Here is an 18,565-nt window from a genome sequence, read left to right on the forward strand (position 1 = left end):
AAGTAACACCAAAAGCTTGGGAATAAAGTAGAACCACGAGCAACAGGCACTGTGGCCTTGTTACGTAGCAGCTGGGGGTCAGGAGCCTGCAGGGCCCAGCTCCCTGCCTGGCCGCCAGCCACTGACCCGGCCAGGGCTCCAGGCACTGGGCATGGCCCCCCACAGGCCCCCTTTTCATAATTAGGTTATCGAGGCATGCAGCCCATGATGGCAAGAATGGCTAGTGGCCCCTGATGGTCTTAGTATCTTTGAAGAATTTTCATACCCATAAGTTCCCCCAAAGCAGATGTAAATGGCTCCTGAGCTACCAGGGTCAAGATGTGGGACAGAACAGGAGGCAATCGAAGCAACATCTGGACGTGTCTTCTTTGGGCCCCCACCTGACAAGTGAGAAGACTGATGCCCAGACCCCCAGGTGCCCCGTGGGGCATGAAGGTGCAGCCAGGCCCCTGCCTGTGGGAGAGGGTGGATGGGAGGCGAGTCCTCTGCGGCCTCAAAGGCGCATTGTCCTGCCCCGGTGGCTGGAACTGGGCCGGGTGATTATAATAATAACGTCCTGACGCTCAGCAAGCGGTTGGGTTTCCATAGCTCAGGGAGTATCTGGTTTTCAAAGGGGAGACATTGTACAAGTGGAGTGTTGTTCACATCAGCCGTTCTCTGCAGGTCAGAGGCCCGCCCGGCGCCTGCCTCCTCCCAGAGGTGCATGCCTGGGCACACCGGGCGAGGAACTGCACCGGGAGGCCCTCCCCACCTGCCCTACAGGGCTGCGAGGACCAGGTCCTGCCGCGGGGAGGCAGAGAGTGGGATCACTTCCCCCACGGCACTCGCCTGGCCCTTAAGCTTTTGCCAGGCTGTGCCTCCAAACTTCTGCCTGGCCAGCCCCCCTCCTTGGTTATGATTCAGTGCAAGGCTCTCCCTCCAGGAAGCCTTCCTGGAATGGTGTTTCTCTCTTGCCCTAAAGGAGCCTCCCTTCCTCGTGTCTCTGTCCCCAGCATGGTGCCTGGTGTGTAGTAGGTGCTCGAGGCACAGCTGTTGATGAACCTGGGTGTGAAGCCTTTACGTTGTGTTTTCCATCCTGACGGGTCCGAGGAGCCTGCTTTGCAAGGTCTGAGCTCCACACACCGTGTGTCCGTGGAAAGGGGTGCAGCTCAGAGCTGACCTGACTTCCTGCAGCTTTCCTCCTCCAGCTCTCATGTGCCAGGGCCACACAGGGGAGCAGGAGGCCAGGTCTGCTCCAAGTGTTCCACTAGGTGCTGTGTGTCTTAATACAGGCAGGCATAGCTGGATTGGTGCTATTGGAGACAGATGTACAGGGGGCAGAGGGGCTGGTCTGGGTGGTGTCTGAGCAGCTTGTATAAAGCTAACTTTTTTGCAAATAAAAGTGATCAACTCCACACAAAATAGAAAAGATACTGTCTGAAGGCACTGAAGATCAACCAAAAGCAATAAAAATCTAGAGGGAATCCAGCCACTGGAAAAAGAAATGTACTGAGTAAGATTCGCGTGTATATGCTTTTCCCCTGAGGGCCCTCCCTAGGGCAGGGCACCAGTGACCAGTGACCTGTTGGCTTGAGGTGCCAGAGAACAGCTGGGGTCAGCCAGAGCATCTGGAAATGAGGGAGAAAATCCCTGAAAACCTGCATGTAAACTCCCGTCGGATCCTTGGTTGATGACTGAACTGCTCGTGTGGGAGCGAGACTCAAGGAGGAGAGAGCAGAGATTTCAGTGATCATCCACTGCAGGGGGACAGAGAGTTTGGATCTCAAGTCCCACCAAGTCACAGGGGCTGTGCAAGCACTGTGGGCTTTCCCCTGAAACTACAGCAAGTCCACACCTTGGGAGAAAAAATTAGGTTCCAAGACTAACGGGTTTGTGTAGGACTAAAGGCAAAACTGCAACAGATCCACCCTCACAAAAATAAAACCATGCCTCCAAAAGTTCAAAGTGGAAGCCCTGATGAAACAAAGGCCAACACACTTCAGAAGATAACAGACTCCAAAGGCTCTACAAAATGCCATCAGTGTCCAGAACGCAACTAAAAATGACTAGATGTGTGAGGAACGTGGAAATGTGATTCCTAGCCAGGAGGAGAAAGCAGTTCCTAGAAACCAGCCCCAAGATGATCCAGATGTTGGAATTAAATTTTTTAAAAATAAATTTATTTATTTTTGGCTGCATTGGGTCTTTGTTGCTGTGCGCGGGTTTTCTCTAATTGCAGAGCAGGGGCTACTCTTTGTTGCGGTGTGCGGGCTTCTTATTAAGCTCTTATAAGAGGCTTCTCTTGTTGTGGAACATGGGCTCTAGGCATGTGGGCTTCAGTAGTTGTGGCATGCGGGCTCAGCGACTGTGGCTCACAGGCTCTAGAGTGCAGGCTCCGTAGCTGTGGAGCACGGGCTTAGTTGCATCGCAGCATGTGGGATCTTCCCAGACCAGGGCTTGAACCTGTGTCTGCTGCATTGGCAAGCGGATTCCAGGGAAGTCCCTGGAATTAAATATTAAAACAGCTTTTATAAATATAGGTAAGTCCTCAAGGGAAAAATTGGCCATAATGAATGACCACAGAGAATTTTAGCAGAGAAACGGAAATGGTCAAAGAGAACCAAATAGAAATTCTAAAACTGAAAAGTATAACAATAAATGAAAATGTAACTTGATGGACTTTAACGGATTTTAAGAACAGTTTGGAGATGGCAAAAGAAAGGGTCAATGATCTTGAAGACAAATAAATAAGAATTGTCCAATCAAAAGAATAGAGAGTAACAATAGAGGTAATATGGATCTGAGAGACCACAGTAGAAAGTCTAGGGACTTCCCTGGTGGTCCAGCAGTTAAGACTCCGAGCTCCCAGTGCAGGGGGTCCAGATTCGATCCCTGGTCAGGGAACTAGATCCCACGTGCCACAACTAAGCGCCTGCATGCCGCAACTAAAAGATCCTGCACGCCGCAACGCACATCCTGCATGCAGCAACAAAGATCCCACGTGCTGCAACTAAGACCCGGCACAGCCAAATAAATAAATAATTATTTTTTTAAAAAAGAAATAAAGTTTAATATAATCGTGCTTCGGAGGGAGAAAAGAGAGAGAATGGGGCATAAAAAAAATTTGAAGAAATGATGACCTGAAATTTCATTAATTTTGGGTCAACTTATAGATCCAAGAATCCCAACAAATCTCAAGCAGTATAAACATAAAAACAAACAGCCAGGCAGGCAGGCATATCACAGTCAAGCTCTTGAAAATCAAAGACAAAGAGGAAACTGTGAGAACAGTTGAAGGAATAAGGACACGTTACATGTGTCTGACTGCACATCGAAAAAATGAAGGTGAGAAGAAATGGAATGAAATCTACATTCAGAAAGAAAGCCAACCCAGAAATATTATTCAAAAATGAGGGAGAAATGAAGACACTTAGGTGACAGCTGGAGTGATTGCTTGCACTACAAGAACTAAGGTAGGAGTGACCAGAGCAAATTTGAACAAAGAAATGGCAGGAATCGTTCTGGGTTCTGCTGTCCACCAGCTGGCTCTAGGGACGGGCCCTGAGGAAGGTCCAGGGGCAAGCAGCACAGGCAGGCTTAACAGGCTGGCAGTCCTCAGGCAGCTGGCGTCACCTCTTGGGCTGCGTGTCCCTGTTTCCTTGCTGCCCTGGCTCTGGGGAGCCACAGACCTGACACCAACCCTGAACACTTCAGAGCCTGACGACTGCATCCAGGTCCAATAAGCACATGAAAAGATGCTCAACATCACTAGTCACTAGGGGAATGCAAATCAAAACCAAAAGGTACCACATCACGCCCATTAAGATGGCCATTATTTAAAAAAAAAAAAAAAAGAAAGAAAAAGAAGAAAAGAACACCTATTAGTGAAGATGTGGAGAAATTGGAACCCTTGTGCATTGCTGGCGGGAATGAAAACTCATGCAACCACTGTAGAAAATTTGGCAGTTCCTCAAAAAGTTAAACATAGCATTACCATATGACCCAGCAATTCCACTCCTAGGTACATACCCAAAACAATTGAAAGCAGGGACTCAAACAGATATTTGTATACCCACATTCACAGCAGCATCAGTCACAACAGCCAAAAGATGGGAGGAACCCAAGTGTCCACCAACAGATGAATGGATAGACAAAATGTTGTATATATGTAGAAAGGAATATTATTGTCTTAAAAAGGAACAATAAGTCTGATAGGTGCCACACCATGGATTAACCTTTAAAACATTCTTCTAAGTGAAATGGCAAATAATATGTGATTCCAACTATACGAGGTACCTAGAATAGGCAAATTAATATAGACAAAGTAGAATAGAGGTTACTGGGAGCTTGGGAAAGGGGTGGTGAGGAGGAGTGTTTAATGGGGACAGAGTTTCTGTTTGGGGTAATGAACAAGTTCTGGAGATGATGGTGGTGAAGGTTGCATAATAATATGAATATACTTAGTGCCACTGAATGTAGACTTAAAAATGGTTAAAATAAATTTTATGTATATTTTACAATTTAAAATATATATATACATAGAAGATGGCCTGAATAACAAAATAAAGTTTTGGACCCAAAAAGGTATTTTCTGATGGTGTGGCCCAGTTGGGTGGGTGTGGTTGGGTGTTTTGCACAAGTCTGCTGCCCACTCTCCGCTGACTGCCCTGAGTTGGCCTTAGCTGCCAAACTGTCGGGAACTCTGTCGGGAACTCCCCTTCTCCTTTGAAGCAGGAAGTTTAAATTATCAGGTCAATTAGGAAAGACACAACCGAAAAATACAAGTTTCATTCACACTTCCAGGAGGCGTTTCCTGGCTGGGTGCCACCTCTATTATTTTTGGCGAGGCTGCTGAAAGCCCCACAAACCCTGAGAAGGTACAGTGTAATCTTTGATTCTGTTTCAAGGATCAAAGCAAGTGAGTTTGGCTGTAAATGCAGATAACATTTCAGAGATGGTTTCATGAAAGAAGTCGCTAGACCAGGGCAGAAAGGGAGCTGGTGTTACATCACTTCCAGTGACCTCGGCCGCCTTGGCCCTGGCAACCTGTCCCCACCTGGGGGCCCCGGGGCACGAGGTGCTAGAGGTCTCGCACGTAGGGCAACAGCGCTCCCCCGCACCGGCGCCTCCTGTGCCGGGGCGCTGGCTGGGCAGCCGCTCAGGGTCCAGCCTTGAGGGGTGAGTCGAGCCAGCCCGCCCACGGCGAGGGAACCGGGCTCCTCAGGGGACGGTCCTCGGGGCCAGCCCCGCCCCGTCGCTCCTGGGCGCACGTACGCGCCCGGCCCCTGCTGGTCTCCAGCTACGGGTACTCTCCGGGCACTCCGTCCAGGAAACGCTGCAGCCCCTCTGTGCCAACCCTCCCAGGTGCCCTCGGCCCCCAACATCCCTCGTGACGCTCAGCACTAACTCAGTGCAGTTGTCGCCGCGTCTGTCCCTGAGTCCCAGCTAGAGCCGGGTGGACGCCACGATCCCGCCGCACCGAGCCGTTCCTCAGTGCAGCGCGCCGCGGGCGCCTGCTTACGCGACCCCGCCCGCCCTCCGGACCCGGCCCTTCCTGCGCCTGCGCACGCGGCCCCACCTGCTCTCGTGGCACTCCGCGCGGCGTCCGGCTGAGCGCCCTCCCATCAACCCTCGCGTCCTGCTGCCCCGCTGGCAGGGCCCGGAAGCGCCTGCGCGACCGAGGCTTCACGACGCAGGGCGCAGGCGCAGCGCGGCTGGGAGGCCAGCGAGGGGCGTTCCGGGAGCCGGCGCGGGGACGTAGGGGTCGGCCGCGCGCACGCAGGGGGCGTGGCCGCACGACAAGGCGGTGCTGGGGCTCGCGCTGCTCGCGGCTGGGGTCGCGGGCTGCGGCCGGCGGGTTAGTGTGTTGGGGTCCGCGCCCTTCCGTCCCTTCCCGACCCCGGTCCGCGCCGGCCCTGGCCTCGCCTCGCGGCGGCCGGTCTCGTCCGTTTTGTAGGTGCGCTCGGATTCGCTGTCGAGGGAACCGGACCGTCGTGGCGCCGCGTGGCCGCAGGTAGGTGGGCTTCGTGCGGCGGCGCCTGAACCGGGCGCGCGTTGTCCTGTCCCGGGGAAGGGCCGGGTCCCTCGGCGCCGGGCAGGCTGGGGACCTCGCTCCCCGAATTAGTGAGAGCCAGGCGGGGCGGGGTCCCGGGCGCGCACGGCAGCGGCTGCCTCCCCTCACAGGGGGCAGGAGCGGGAGTGGTTCGTGGTCACCGTTTTTTCAGCGCTCGGTGAGAAACTGGACCGGACGGCATTTACCTGCTGTCTTCGGTCTCTGCCTCTCTAGCGTGTTTTTAGTGTTAGGATGGGACGGGCTTTCGGGTGGAAGACCCCCACCTCCCGCCTCGCCACCAGCGTTGGGGGTTGGGGAGGCAGGTGCTGGGGCCCCTGGCGGCTCCGAATGCTGCAGGCCGCCCTGGGAGGTCCTGGGCGGAAAGACCAACAGGCCGTGCCCCCTGGAGGAGCTCCCGCAGATGGGGGTAGGTAAACACGTGGGAAGCCGCCCCGAAGGTGAGTGCAGACTGGCGCCCCTAGGTGGGAGCCGGTTGAGCAGTGGGGGGCGGGGTGTGTGTGTGTGTGGAGGGCTTGTTGGGGAAATCGCGCCAGGAGGGGTGAAGCAGAGAGCGCTCTGTGCAGGCCGGGAGTGGACCTCGTGTTGCAGGGAGACTGGGGAGGTGGCTACCCTCAGGCTGGACTGCGGGAGGACTCCTTGCATCCGACGGGAACTGCACCTCCTTTTTTGTTTTGCGTTTCTTTGGGCTGCTCAGGGGTGATGATGGTCACTGTTCTCCAGGCCCTTTGCAGGGACCACCTTGGGGTGGGGAGAGTAGACAGAGCAAGTGGAATTTAACTCGGGTTCGGATTCTGGGCTGTTGACAGGGAGGGGAATGCAGGGAGGATGTGTTTGGGGTGGGGGTGGCTGCACTGTGAGTAGCGACATGAGTCTGGGAGACACAGGATGGGTGTGGGGGTGGGGGGAAAGCTGGAAGGCACACAGGTAGTGCTTGCCATGCTTCTGGGGCTGTGATGTAAAAAGATCTTATGACACATTCTGCACCTGACAGTACAGTGCTTGGGCGGCTGGGAGATGGTTCACAGGACTGTGAAGCGTAGCTTGTAAATGGCGTGGTGATGTGTGGTGGGGTCAGCTGCCTCTGCCACTAACTGGTTGGTGTGTGTGGCCACAGACGAGTGACTTTACTCACCACCGTGCCTCGGGGTCAGCCTCATCAGGGGTCATTGTTGGCCATGACTAGAGCTGTCAGTGAAGGTTGTTATTGTCACTCCTGAAATTCTTTGACAGCCATCCAGGCCGTCCAAGGAAGCCCAGGGGGATCTGATCTGGCCCCCTGATCTGGCCTCCTGGGATTGACATCACCGCCATCACATCTTGCCCTTGAAACATCCCAGGTGGCGTGTACCTGCTTTCTGGGACCTCCCAGGCAGGCCTCTGGGCCCCCTTGCATGGAGAGCTCCTGGTGGGGGCCCAGGGTCGGCTGCCCAGTGGTGGTGGTTGGGCCTAGTTCCCACTCTTCCCACCTTGTTTTTGGACAGATCGCCTTGGATGGTGGCCTGCGTCTGACAGTCCCATCAGCTCTTCTCAGCTCTTCTGAGGCCGCAGTGGTCAGCTCCCCGCTCAGCACTTGCCTGGAGCACCCCTTCGCAACCGTCTGTCCCGTTGTGTCTGCGCGCCGCTTCTGCCCACCCTCTGGGCGCCGTCCCTCCCTCCTCTCCCCCTTCTTTCTCTAGTTGACGTGACAGCTCCCGTCTGCTCCCAGCATGCCTCGTGGCCGGCGCCAGGGCCCTCGCAATCCCATCCGGGCGGCAGCCAACTACGCCAATGCACACCCCTGGCAGGAGGACGGGGCCACTCCTGGGGTTGCGTACACCCCCCTAGTGGATCCCTGGATTGAGCGGCCCTGCTGTGGGGACCCTGTGTGTGTGCGCACGACCATGGAGCAGAAGAGGTCAGCGAGTGGTGCTGTGGGCTGTAAGCCCGCGGAGAGGGGCCCCCCGGCAATGCGCATGGGCCCGCGGCCCCTCAGGGTGGACTTCCACTGGGTGCCCGGCTCAGACCCAGGCACCTTCGATGGCTCCCCTTGGCTGCTGGACCGCTTTCTGGCCCAGCTGGGCGATTACATGTCCTTCCGCTTTGAGCACTACCGGGACAACCTCAGCCGCGTCTGCGAGATCCTCGGGCGCCTGACGGGCCGAGCCCGGGCGTGGGCAGCCCCCTACCTCGATGGGGACCTGCCCCTGCCTGACAACTATGAGCTTTTTTGCCAGGATCTTGAGGAAGTTATTCAAAACCCAAACAACTTTGCTGAGTACCACGCTGCAGGGCCCTGTTCTTTGCCTCTGGCCTCGAGCCAGCCACCAGTGGCCCCACAGCTGCCTGTAGTGAGACAGTACTTAGCTAGGTTCTCAGAGGCCTTGGCCCTCAACATGGGCACTCCCCCCAGGTCTGTCCCCGCTGCTCTGGCCACCCCCACTGTTTCTAGTTTCAATTCCACATCTAGAAATGCTCTATCTGAGCAACTGCTAGCCATGGAGAGCAGCTCTGGGCCTGTGGAACCTTCTGCCTTGTCCAACTCTGCAGGCAGTGCTGGTCCTGGTCCCGTGGGGCCATCTTCTTCCCAGCCAGGGGAGGCGGCCCCCAAACCTGTCCTTGCAGTTGCAGAATCTGCTGAACCCCCTGCCCAGAAACCAGGTCCCACTAACCCAGGGGGTCCAGGACCCCAGAAAACAAAGGAGGAGGTTTCTGAGACAGAGGCAGGCCAGGAGGCATCCTTAGGTACCCCAGAGAGGGCAGTGGACACCCCAGCCACCCTAGGAGAGCCACCATTCTGTCCCACGCACCAACCCACAGCACTGGATTCCGAACACGGCCTGGGCAGGTATGGCAGTGCCCCCTTGTCATGAAGTGGTCTGCGTGACCAGGGAACCCCACGGCCCCCCTGTCAGGACAGTGGGGTATTGCCAGCTAACTCTAGATGGGGTGCACCAGGTAGTGCCCTGTCCACTTGCCCCATTGCTGGGCAGGAGATGGACTTGTTTGGCGTCTGCCATGTCTGAGCACAAACAGCTCCCCTTAAACTCCCACCCCAGGGCACAGCAGGACAGTGGCCTCTGCCCTGTGCCCCTCATTCTCCAACTCAGTGGCCCAGAGGCTGCCTCCCACTGGGCTCTTGGCTGCATCCCAACACCTTGTTGGGAAGCGCCTTCTCACTTGGCCTGTTCCCGCTAGTTGGAAAGAATTGCGTAGACCAGTCCCCATCAAGTTTGTACAGTCCTTGTAACTAGTCCCCCCCAAACCCACCCCCTTCAGTGCTGGCTGGGACTGGACTGGGTCCGCTGTGCCAGCCCTTTTGGATCTAACTCCTGTGGTGTCTGCTTTGACTCCTGCCCCAGTCTCTGCTCCCTGTGTCCCCTATCCTCTGGACTGGAAGTTAAGGAAGGTTGCATGGAGGAAGCAGCTGCTTTCATTATTCAGTATAAGTGGGAGGGTGTCTTGGCAGAGAAGGGTGCTTCCCTATGTACGGGCTTACCAGCAGCCCTGGCCCACTGGGACAGCTTTAATGCAGGAGGGTGGAGTGGGGGCCTCCTTGCCAGTCTCAGCTCCCTTTCAGGCATTTGCCTGCAGTGTTAGCATCTAGTCTTGTTTTGGCCCGCGCTGCCCTCCCCTCTGCTCTTCAGCATCCTGCCTCCACGCCCACTCGTGCACTTGGCTGCTTCAGCACTCAACGCCCAGCGCTGTAATGACTTGTGCCTCTGGATGGACTGTGAGTCCCTAGGGCAGGGCTCCATCAGTCAACCTCGTGTCCCTGCTACACAGTCGGTGCTATTAAACATGGGTTGGATCCATGGCTGAGTGAGTCCTTGTCCATCTGGGAGCAGAGTCTGGGCCCAGCCGCGAGCACCCGGTCAGCGTTGCAGGTGTGGTTCATGGCAGGGACTTGGATCCTTGCAGGGTCTGGCTGAATGGGTGGGAGTGGGAGGCTTGGTGGGAGGGGTGTGGCCTTGAGAACTATCTTCCAGGCCAGCGGTGAAGTGAGCAAGCAGCAGGCCAGGGCTGTGAGTCCCCAGGGCCGAGGGTGGAGTGGAGGAGTACCTGCTCTGCACAGGGAGGGTTTTCTAGTAACAGAGCTGACTGGGAGGCTTCTCCAGCCCAGGTCAGCACAGGACAGGCACAGTGCATCTGCTCCGAGGGACAGATAGGCAAACATTTCAGGCCCCTGTGGGTCCTATAATTGGGAAAACAAAACACCTTCCTGGAGAATAGGAAAGAAAAAGAAGTGGAAATATAACTGCAATCAGAAAGTCATTTTAGGAAGGAAAGTAATAAGCAAATGGTAAATTTTAAGTAAAATAGACATTGTTGGGATTACTTCATTAGTAATTTGCTTGAAAATGTTCTGGGTTCAGGTGGTTTTATTTCTGAGTTATTTTACGGCACAGACACCTCATAAGTAAAACAGCTGCGAGTCTTAGAAGTAGGTGGGAAGCTGATGTAGCCCCAAAGTGAAACAAGCAAGTTGATAAGAAATCAGTGTGCACCCTTGGTTCTGATCCAGTGGAGGAATTTGGATGTTCCAGCCCAGCCTGGTCACACTGCTGCCCCCATGCTATTGCTCAGGCCCGGGCCCTCCTCCTGCAGGCTGTCCTGGTCAGCTGTGGCCTGGCCCACGTATGGGTCTGATGTCGTTGGCAACATTGGGGCCCCAGAGCTGCCCTCTGGGGCGGGTGGCCCAGTCAGCAGCCTTCTGCACAGGCTGCCTCTCCCGTCTCCACTTAGTGGACCTGGAGTGAGTTCCCTCAGCCCAAGATTTCCATCTTCCCTTTTGACCCCCGGTCTCACTGGGGGCCTTTTCCCCCTCGGGCCCCAGACGGCTCCTGCAGGCTCAGGTTATGGTTCAGCATACCTCTCATGAGGGTCATCTGCAACGGCAGGCCCGCGGGCTTTGGGGAGAGACTGGACAGATGACCTGCGGAAAATGGGTTCTGTTGGTGTGCCCTGGCCATGAAGAAAAGGACGGGAGGGCAGGCCTCAGTTGTGAGGGCAAGGTCACCCATTCCTGGGGTCGGGAGAGGGTGGGAGGGCGCTGGCCTTCCAGACTGGCAGCGCCTATCGTTCCGCAAAGTGACTGCCCCATATTTAGCTGGCACTGTGCCCTGCCTTTGGGCAGATGTGATGACCCAGCTGCTCTCCTCTGGGGGGAGAAGGAACACAGAGGGCCAGGAGAGGGGGCTCTGCTGTGCGTGGCAGGAGAAGGGCCCTTGGGTCATGGCCACTCCCGGCTCTGCACACGTAGGCAGCCCACCCGGAGGAGGGTGCTCTGGGCCTGGCAGTGTTGCTGGATGTGCTCAGGGTGGGCTGTGCTGGGGCGTGCATTCCAGACCATTGTGTCTGTCCCTCGCTTCCCTTGGAAATACCCGGAGGTCTCATTTTCTAAAGCTGGGACACGATGGGCACTGTGGGAGGGTTTGTAAAGCGCCCGTGTCCAAGAAAACTTCTAACACCGGAAGTGTTGAGGATGAGGTACTGTGAGATACAGAACATTTTTTAAAGCTGCAGGAACGAAAGGACGTGGAAATTGGTATGGAAGGATGAGCAGAGAACTTGTAAATAAAGCCGAATAAATACAGGGGTTTAGTTCACGCTGGCAGGGCTGTTTCCAATTAAAGGGGGTAAAGTGGATCATTCAGTGAGAGGACTTGGAGCAGCTGGTCAGTTGTCTGGAAAACAGTGAAACTCACTATGTGCCAGCCGTGCTTCAGGTGGATTAAAGATTTAACGGTAAAAAGTCACAAAAGCACCATGGGGAGGTACGGGCAGATTTTCTGCTGTGATTCCAGACATTCTAGGTGCCATGAACCACAGGAGGCCTCTGGGCGCGCTGAACCCTGGCCCGCGTGCAGGTGGCGGCTGCTCGCTCCATGGTCTCGGCTGAACCATGAGCCATTGGAATCACCCGTCCTCAAGGCGGCGGGGTAGGGCTGAGTGAGTGCCCAGTGGGGGTCACCGCCTTGTTAACAGCCTGGAGGTCCGGCAGTGAGGAGTGCGGTCACCAGGCTGCTGGCGCTGTGTTGGTCAGGGCGGGCCGACTGTGCTGCAGGAACAGAACCTCCACATCGTGGCCACCCCATCCATTGTGGTCCCTCGGGTCGTGCCGACAGGGCTCTACTGGCTACGTTTCTCCATGACCGCAGAGACTGGGGAAGGACCGCTGTGAACCACTAGTGGTGTGCATCACTCCCCTCCGTTCACCTGGCCTGAGGGAGCTGCTGAGCCCTCCCGTGAAGTGGGTGGGGCCCTCAGCACCGAGCCACAGGACACAGCCGTGCAGCCGTGACGGGGGGCCACATGGGCCGTGGGGAGAGATGCCCGTGCGCACCTGCTCAGGCTGCGTGGCCTAAGCGACAGGAGGTGCTTCCTCCCGGTCCTGGAGCCTGGGCATCCGAGATCCAGGTGTTGGCAGGGTTGGCTGCTCCCGAGACCCCTCACCTCGCTGTGTGTCCCCCAACGGTCTCCCTCAGTGTGTCTGTGTCCTCGCCCCCTTATGAGGACACCGGTCCTGTTGGATCAGGCCCCACCATATGACCGCATTGAAGCTTAATCCCCTCTTTGAAGCCTCTGGACACAACCACGTCTGAGGTGCTAGGAGTGGAGCTTCAACATGGGAACTTGGGGGAGACAGCTGGGCCATCAGAACGCCCGACATGGGTTTGTTTGTTTCCCATCTTTGCAGTCTTGGGCAGTGCTGTCGTGAGCATCCTTCTGACGTCGCCCCTGTGTGCAGAGCTGCTCCAACCCCGAGCAGGATGTGCCCAGTTCTGTATCTGGGACCCCTACAGAGGGTGCGAAGATGTTACTCTATATTCCCAAGTTTAAACATTCTTCCTTTCGCGTGACTCTGGAATCTCCTGGCTTGCAGGGCGCCTTTGACAGCCCGTTCCTTCTCCCCGGGTGCCCTGTCTCCCTGTTGGCGGGGCCGTAAGAAGGTGAAGAGGGACGTCCCTGGCTGCTTTCCACCTGTGTGTCTGAGCAGTGCCGGCCTGGGCCAGCGGTCGGGAGTGAGCCCGCGCCCTTACACCTGCCTGTGCGGGTGGCAGAAGTGCAGCCACGGTGCAGGGACACCTGCTGGCCGCTGGGAGTGCCACATCGGCCCCCGAGAGGCCTCAAGTGATAGCGACCTTCACTACCACCATGCTTAGGGGCCCCTCTCCAAGTGGGACTGGGTTCACGGGAACTTCCTGGGCACCAGCCCGTGGGCATCAGCCCCATCCCAGGCCCTGGGGAGGGCCATCTGGGCACTGATGTCAGCCCTGGGGAACTGGCCCCTGTGGACCATCCCTCCTGGTGGTAGTGGGCCCCAGAGGCCGGTGCTGGTGCCTGGGAACGGTCCCACTTCCTGTAAAACATGGAGCTTTTCTGTGCATTCACCGGGAACAACCAGGGCGGCAGCCCATTGCTAGCCAGTCCCACCCTGGCCCCTAAGTGCCAGGCAGGCCGGCTGAGAACACCCAAGTGGCCTTCCTTCCTGCCATCTCCAGCTCCTGGACCAGTGGCTCCTCACCCTGGCATTTCCTCCTGGCCCGGCAATGATGGCCTGTCCCCCCATCCCAAGGAGTCCAATTGGTGCCTCCAAGCCCTCAGCTGTAGGAAGCCCTTCATACTTTTTGTTGGTCAGGCCGCAGAGGTGCTTAGGGGAGAACGGGCTGTGCTCACCTCTGCCCAGGCACCCATCATATCACGTGGACCTTGACCCCAGCGGAGGAGCCTGGTCCTCCGTGGCCATCTTCCCCAAACACGGGGCAAGTTGGAAAGGACACTCACAGCCCCCAAGGGGCTTCACACGAATTGCTGGCAGCTGCCCAAGGGCCCAGGATGCTGCCCCAGGGATGTGAGGCCAGCGCTGCTGCTGCCTGAGCATTGGATCCTGCCAGAGGGAGCAGCGTCCCTCCCAGGCTTTGCAGGAGCAGGTGACTTGCTTCTCTTGGATTGAACAAGAGGCTCAGGCCCAGGACGGGTGGGTGGCTGTCCTCCCTGGGCCTCAGGAGCACAGCACTCAGCTCCACTTCTGAAACTCATGTCCACAGCCATCCCCGAGTTTGCTTGTGGACCCTCTGGCTCACAGGGAGGTGCCCTGCGCACGGGGGGCGGGGTGGGTAGGCTGTAGTCGGGACTCGGGGGGCTCCTGCTGGCTGGGCTCAGGAGTCTTCCCCGTGCACGTGCAGAACAGCCAGCACGGGCCTGCCAGCCTCAGGCCGTGCGCAACCGGGCGCAACTGAGGCCACCACCTGGGCTTCTGGGCGACGCTGCGCCAGAGGCGGGCAGGCCCAGGGAAGGGCTATGAGGGTGTTCCTAGTCTCCCCCCACCCCCCCACACACGGACACGTCAGGCCCCGGGAGGCAGGCGTGGCTGGGTTGGGGGAAGGCAGTGTAGGGATGGTGCCCGGTTCCCGCCTCCCCAATGGGCTCTGAGGCCCGCTAAGCATGGGGCTGCTTGTGGCACCGTCCTCCTCCCCACCCCCTCCCCAGGCCAGGGAGCTGCCTCCCCGGAACCCCTCTCCAGGATCCGCATCTTTGAAGCCATGGATACTGACAGAGGATTCAGTGAATCCAAGGTCGCCAGCCGGGCGTTGACAGATGCCCGGCCACGATACTATTTCTGATTTAATAACCGAATGGGAGGCTGGCCCTTGGTAATAATTAGGGCTAATTACTGAGGAGGTGTTGACAGAAAGGCTGAGAGGAAACAAACTACCTTTATCCCTGGGCTTAGAGTCAGATTACACTGTGCTATCTGCCTCTCAGAAAGGAGACGCTTCAATCACTCACCAGAGGCTTCAAAGGGGAAGGGGCCCTGGCCGTGCACGGGCTCAGGAGGGCTATGAAGCATGCCTTTGACTCCGAATGGCCACGCAGAGCCCACTCCAGAGATGGTTTCTTTGTGAAGTTTGAGTTCCCTGGGCAAACCTGCCGCTGCACCCGGGCCTGGGCGGGGCTCTGCAGGCACGGGCGGGAGGGGGGGCCAGGGCTGGTGCTGAGGCCAGGTCCTCCCTGGGCTGGGCCCATGCGTGGCAGTCCGCAGGAAGGCAGGGCGGCTGGTGCGTTTTCCTTGGCCCAGGGAGCGAGCTGCAGGGAACAGGGTAGGGCTGTCACCCAGCAGGCTGTCCCCTGTCTCACCTGGACCCCTGAACCGCAGCTTCTCCACAGCATTGTGGGCCAGTCTGGCCTCCTCGGAAGGGGCTGTGTCCTCGGCCTTACTATTGGGGGACCACTCCTGGGGGCCTGAGTGTCACTCACTGGGCTGCCCTCACCCAGTGAGCCAGCACCGTGGACCGGATGCTGACCCACAGGGACCTCGGTGACAAGAGGCTAACTACCTAGAGCGTTGTCCTGTGTCGTGGGCGTGTTGCTCACGCGCTGTGTGCCGACTCCCCTGGACCTCCCTGCGTTTCAGAGATGGGGGAGGGGTGGTGGTCAGACCTCCATGTTCTGTGAAGCAGGAGGCTTCCCAGTGATCTGGCCTGGACCGCCCTGGGGCCGCCACGTCTGTAACGTGACTTCCAGGGGCCAGTTCTGGGATTTGGGCCTTGCTGTGGTCTGAGCTGATCAGGAAGGTGGGGCCTACTCAGGATGGCCTGTCCAGGTGTGGCCTGGGAGGTGCAGAGGGGCTGGGTCTCAGTTCCTCCTGGCCTGGAGAACTGGCCAGCTCAGAGTTTTCCTGCTAGAATGGCCGTGCCGCATGAGAGAGAGGGGACTGCTGGGTCAGCATCTCCCTTCCCTGGTGCTACTCTGCTTTGGGAGTAACAATGAGCATGAAGATGATAAAAGTTACCAGTAAATTGCTTAGCTGAGTACTGACTACCTTGTGTTGGGGGCGCTATTGATGGATTTAAGTCTATTTATATTAGGGCAAAAATAGGATGGGAAATCACTTTAAATAGGAGAAGCACTTAAAAATTGGCATTAAATCTGTTTAAAGTCACCTTGACTGGAATGAGAAATTGGATCTAAAGCCAGAAAAATCTAGACAGGAAACTGGGTTTTCATAATACCTTAGTGGTAAATCAAATACCATTAACTGTAGGTCAAGAAAAAATAGCCCCCAAATATTGTTCAATATATGTTATTTGAAAAATAGCCTCCTCGAAAATGGCCAGGAGAGCGGCGGCCCAGTGGTTGCCCCATGCCTGGAAGGTGCTGGTGCCCTCCCCTTGCGACTGTTGTGCGTGGGGACGGCACGGTCGTCCCGTGATGAACAGCCTTGAGCACTGTGATCCACCCAAGTCTGGAGCTTATTCCGATTTCCTTAGTTTTCCTCTTGTGTCCTTTTCCAGGACCTCAGCTAGGACTATGTGACACTTGGTCACATCCCCTTGGGCCCCTGTGGGCTGTGATGCCTGAGACAGTTTCGAGGCGAGTACCCTCCGCTATGATTTGCCGTTTGTGTTTCTCGAGATCAGCCTGGGGTCTGGGTTTCTAGGAGCAAGACCTCCAAGATAAAGGGCCATTGCACCGTGTCAGACCCAGGGGACGTGCTGTCAGCATGACCTTGATCGCCTGGACGGTGGCGGTTGTCGGGTCTCCCCTGTGAGGAGGGCTACCTCCACGCACACCCTCGCAGGCAGGGGTCCAGCTCCGCCACCTTGCAGGTCACTTGGAATTCTGCTCAGATTTGTCTGCTCTCCCTGTTGATCTATTTCTTCAGTCGTTTCCTTCATCACTGTGGACTCACGGTATCGATCAGGACTGATTGTTAAGACACGAACTTACAGGGAGTCCCAACACATGTACAGAAACCTTTCCATGGTCAGAGCCCTCCTCTCGCTGCCCCTTGGTCATGAGCCCACCCCTGACCCCTGACTCTGGCCCCTGGCACCTCCAGTCACGCTGTCTACCTGGCCCTGCCGTTTCCAGAATGCCGTGTGAATAGGGCCAAGCAGTATGTAGCCTGTTACTCGCTCTGATTTTCTGGGGAGGCGTCCATGGTGTTGCGTTCATCAATACTTTCTTCCTATTTTATTGCTCAAGGGTGTCTTGTCATTTCGCATTCGGGCGATATTCTGAACAGAACAGACCAGTCAGGTACAGGTGTTTGTGTGCACGTATGTTTTCATTTCTCTAGATTAAATATCCAGCGGCGGAGTGCTGGCAACTTGACGATCGGCTGTTTTGTGCTCCAGGGACCTGCTGGGCTGTCATCCAGGGCGTGTGTGCAGTTTGTATCCTCACCTGTGGCTCAGCAGCCGTTGGCTTCCTCGGGGGTTTGTCTTCTTCATTTGAACCGTGTTGTTTTCATTTGCATTTCCCTAGAGGCTAAGGATGCTGAGCGTCTTCTTGGGCTTATTTGCCATCTGTACACCTTATAGGTGAAGTGTCGTCTGTTCAGATCTTTTGTTTAGTTGCTGTTGAGTTTTTTTAAATATTACTGATATACTAAAACGTGCACATATTTAAAGTGGATAATTTGATAAGTTCCAACACCTGTGTAAGCATCACCATACCCAAGACATGAATGTGCCTGCTGTCCTTAGGGAATCCCTAGGGTTTCCTCCCAACCTTCGACCTTTGTAAGGCCTCTCCCCACTCCCTGCAGCGCCCCTCCCCAGGAGCCACTCATCTGTTTCCTGTCGCTACTGGGTAGTTTGCACTTTTTAGAAGTTTATGTAAATAGAATAGAATATTTACTCTTTTTTTCTGGCTGCTTTTAGTAGATATATGATTTTGAGGTTGATTCGTGGGGAGGCGTGATCAGTGCCCCTTTGTTGTTGAGTATGGGTATACCACCGTTTGTTCAGCCTTGATGGATGTTTGGATTGTTTCCAGTTTGGGACTTTTTTTGGAGAAACAGCCACGCTTTATTCCAAAGCCATTGTACCAGTATGTTCATAGGAGAGTTCTTCTGCTTCACGTGCTTCCCAGCGGCCAGGGGTGTGGTCAGTCTTTAATGTGGGCCGCTCCCATAAGCGTGTAGTACAGGTGACTGTGACTTTCGTTTGCGTTTCCCTGATGACCAAAGCTGGTGAGTATGTTTTCAGGTCCTAATTTGGCATTTGCATATCTTCTTGGCTATAGTGTTTATTCACATCTTTTGCCCTTTCTTTTAAAATTTACTTCTGTTTTTATTTACTTTTTCTTTGCTTTCCTGATGAATTTTGAGGATTCTTTATATACTGTGGATGCATGATTTACAAATATTTTCTCCCAGTCTGTAGTTTGTCTTTTCATTTTCTTAACACCATTTTTCAAAGAGCAGAAGTTTCTAATTTTCTTGAAATGAAATTTATCCGTTTTTCTATTGTGGATCATGCTTACTGATAGTTTTTAAAAATCGTGAATGGATGTTGAACTTTGCTGGATGCCTTTTCTGTATCAGTGTAGCTGATATGGTCTTGTGTTTTTTCTTCTTTAGTGTGTTAATGTGATGGAGTTATCTCTATTGATTTTGGAATATTGAATCTGCTTTGTGTTCCTGAAGTAAACTCTAGTTGGTCATAGTGTATTTTTTTTTAACTTATTTATTTTATTTTTGGCTGCATTAGGTCTTCGTTGCTGCGCACGGACTTTCTCTAGTTG

At 55.4% G+C, this 18,565-nt stretch overlaps 2 protein-coding genes across 2 annotated transcripts in view; both read left to right on the forward strand.

The window, feature by feature from the left end:
- The first annotated feature begins 5,784 nt into the window (after positions 1-5,784).
- The window catches only part of GNB1L (G protein subunit beta 1 like), a 44,484-nt gene continuing 31,703 nt past the window's right edge, over positions 5,785-18,565 (forward strand). The window contains exon 1 of the mRNA XM_082852990.1: positions 5,785-5,992. The gene's annotated coding sequence lies outside the window, so the exon portion shown is untranslated. The remainder of the gene's footprint in view (positions 5,993-18,565) is intronic.
- Positions 7,683-9,845, forward strand: RTL10 (retrotransposon Gag like 10). Its single transcript, XM_082852529.1, has one exon. The coding sequence runs from the start codon at positions 7,759-7,761 to the stop codon at positions 8,899-8,901; it is 1,143 nt and encodes a 380-aa protein (XP_082708655.1). The 5' UTR covers positions 7,683-7,758; the 3' UTR covers positions 8,902-9,845.

This window comes from Leucopleurus acutus (genome assembly GCF_964270905.1).
Source record: "Leucopleurus acutus genome assembly, chromosome: 13".
In the NCBI taxonomy this organism is placed as follows: domain Eukaryota; kingdom Metazoa; phylum Chordata; class Mammalia; order Artiodactyla; family Delphinidae; genus Leucopleurus; species Leucopleurus acutus.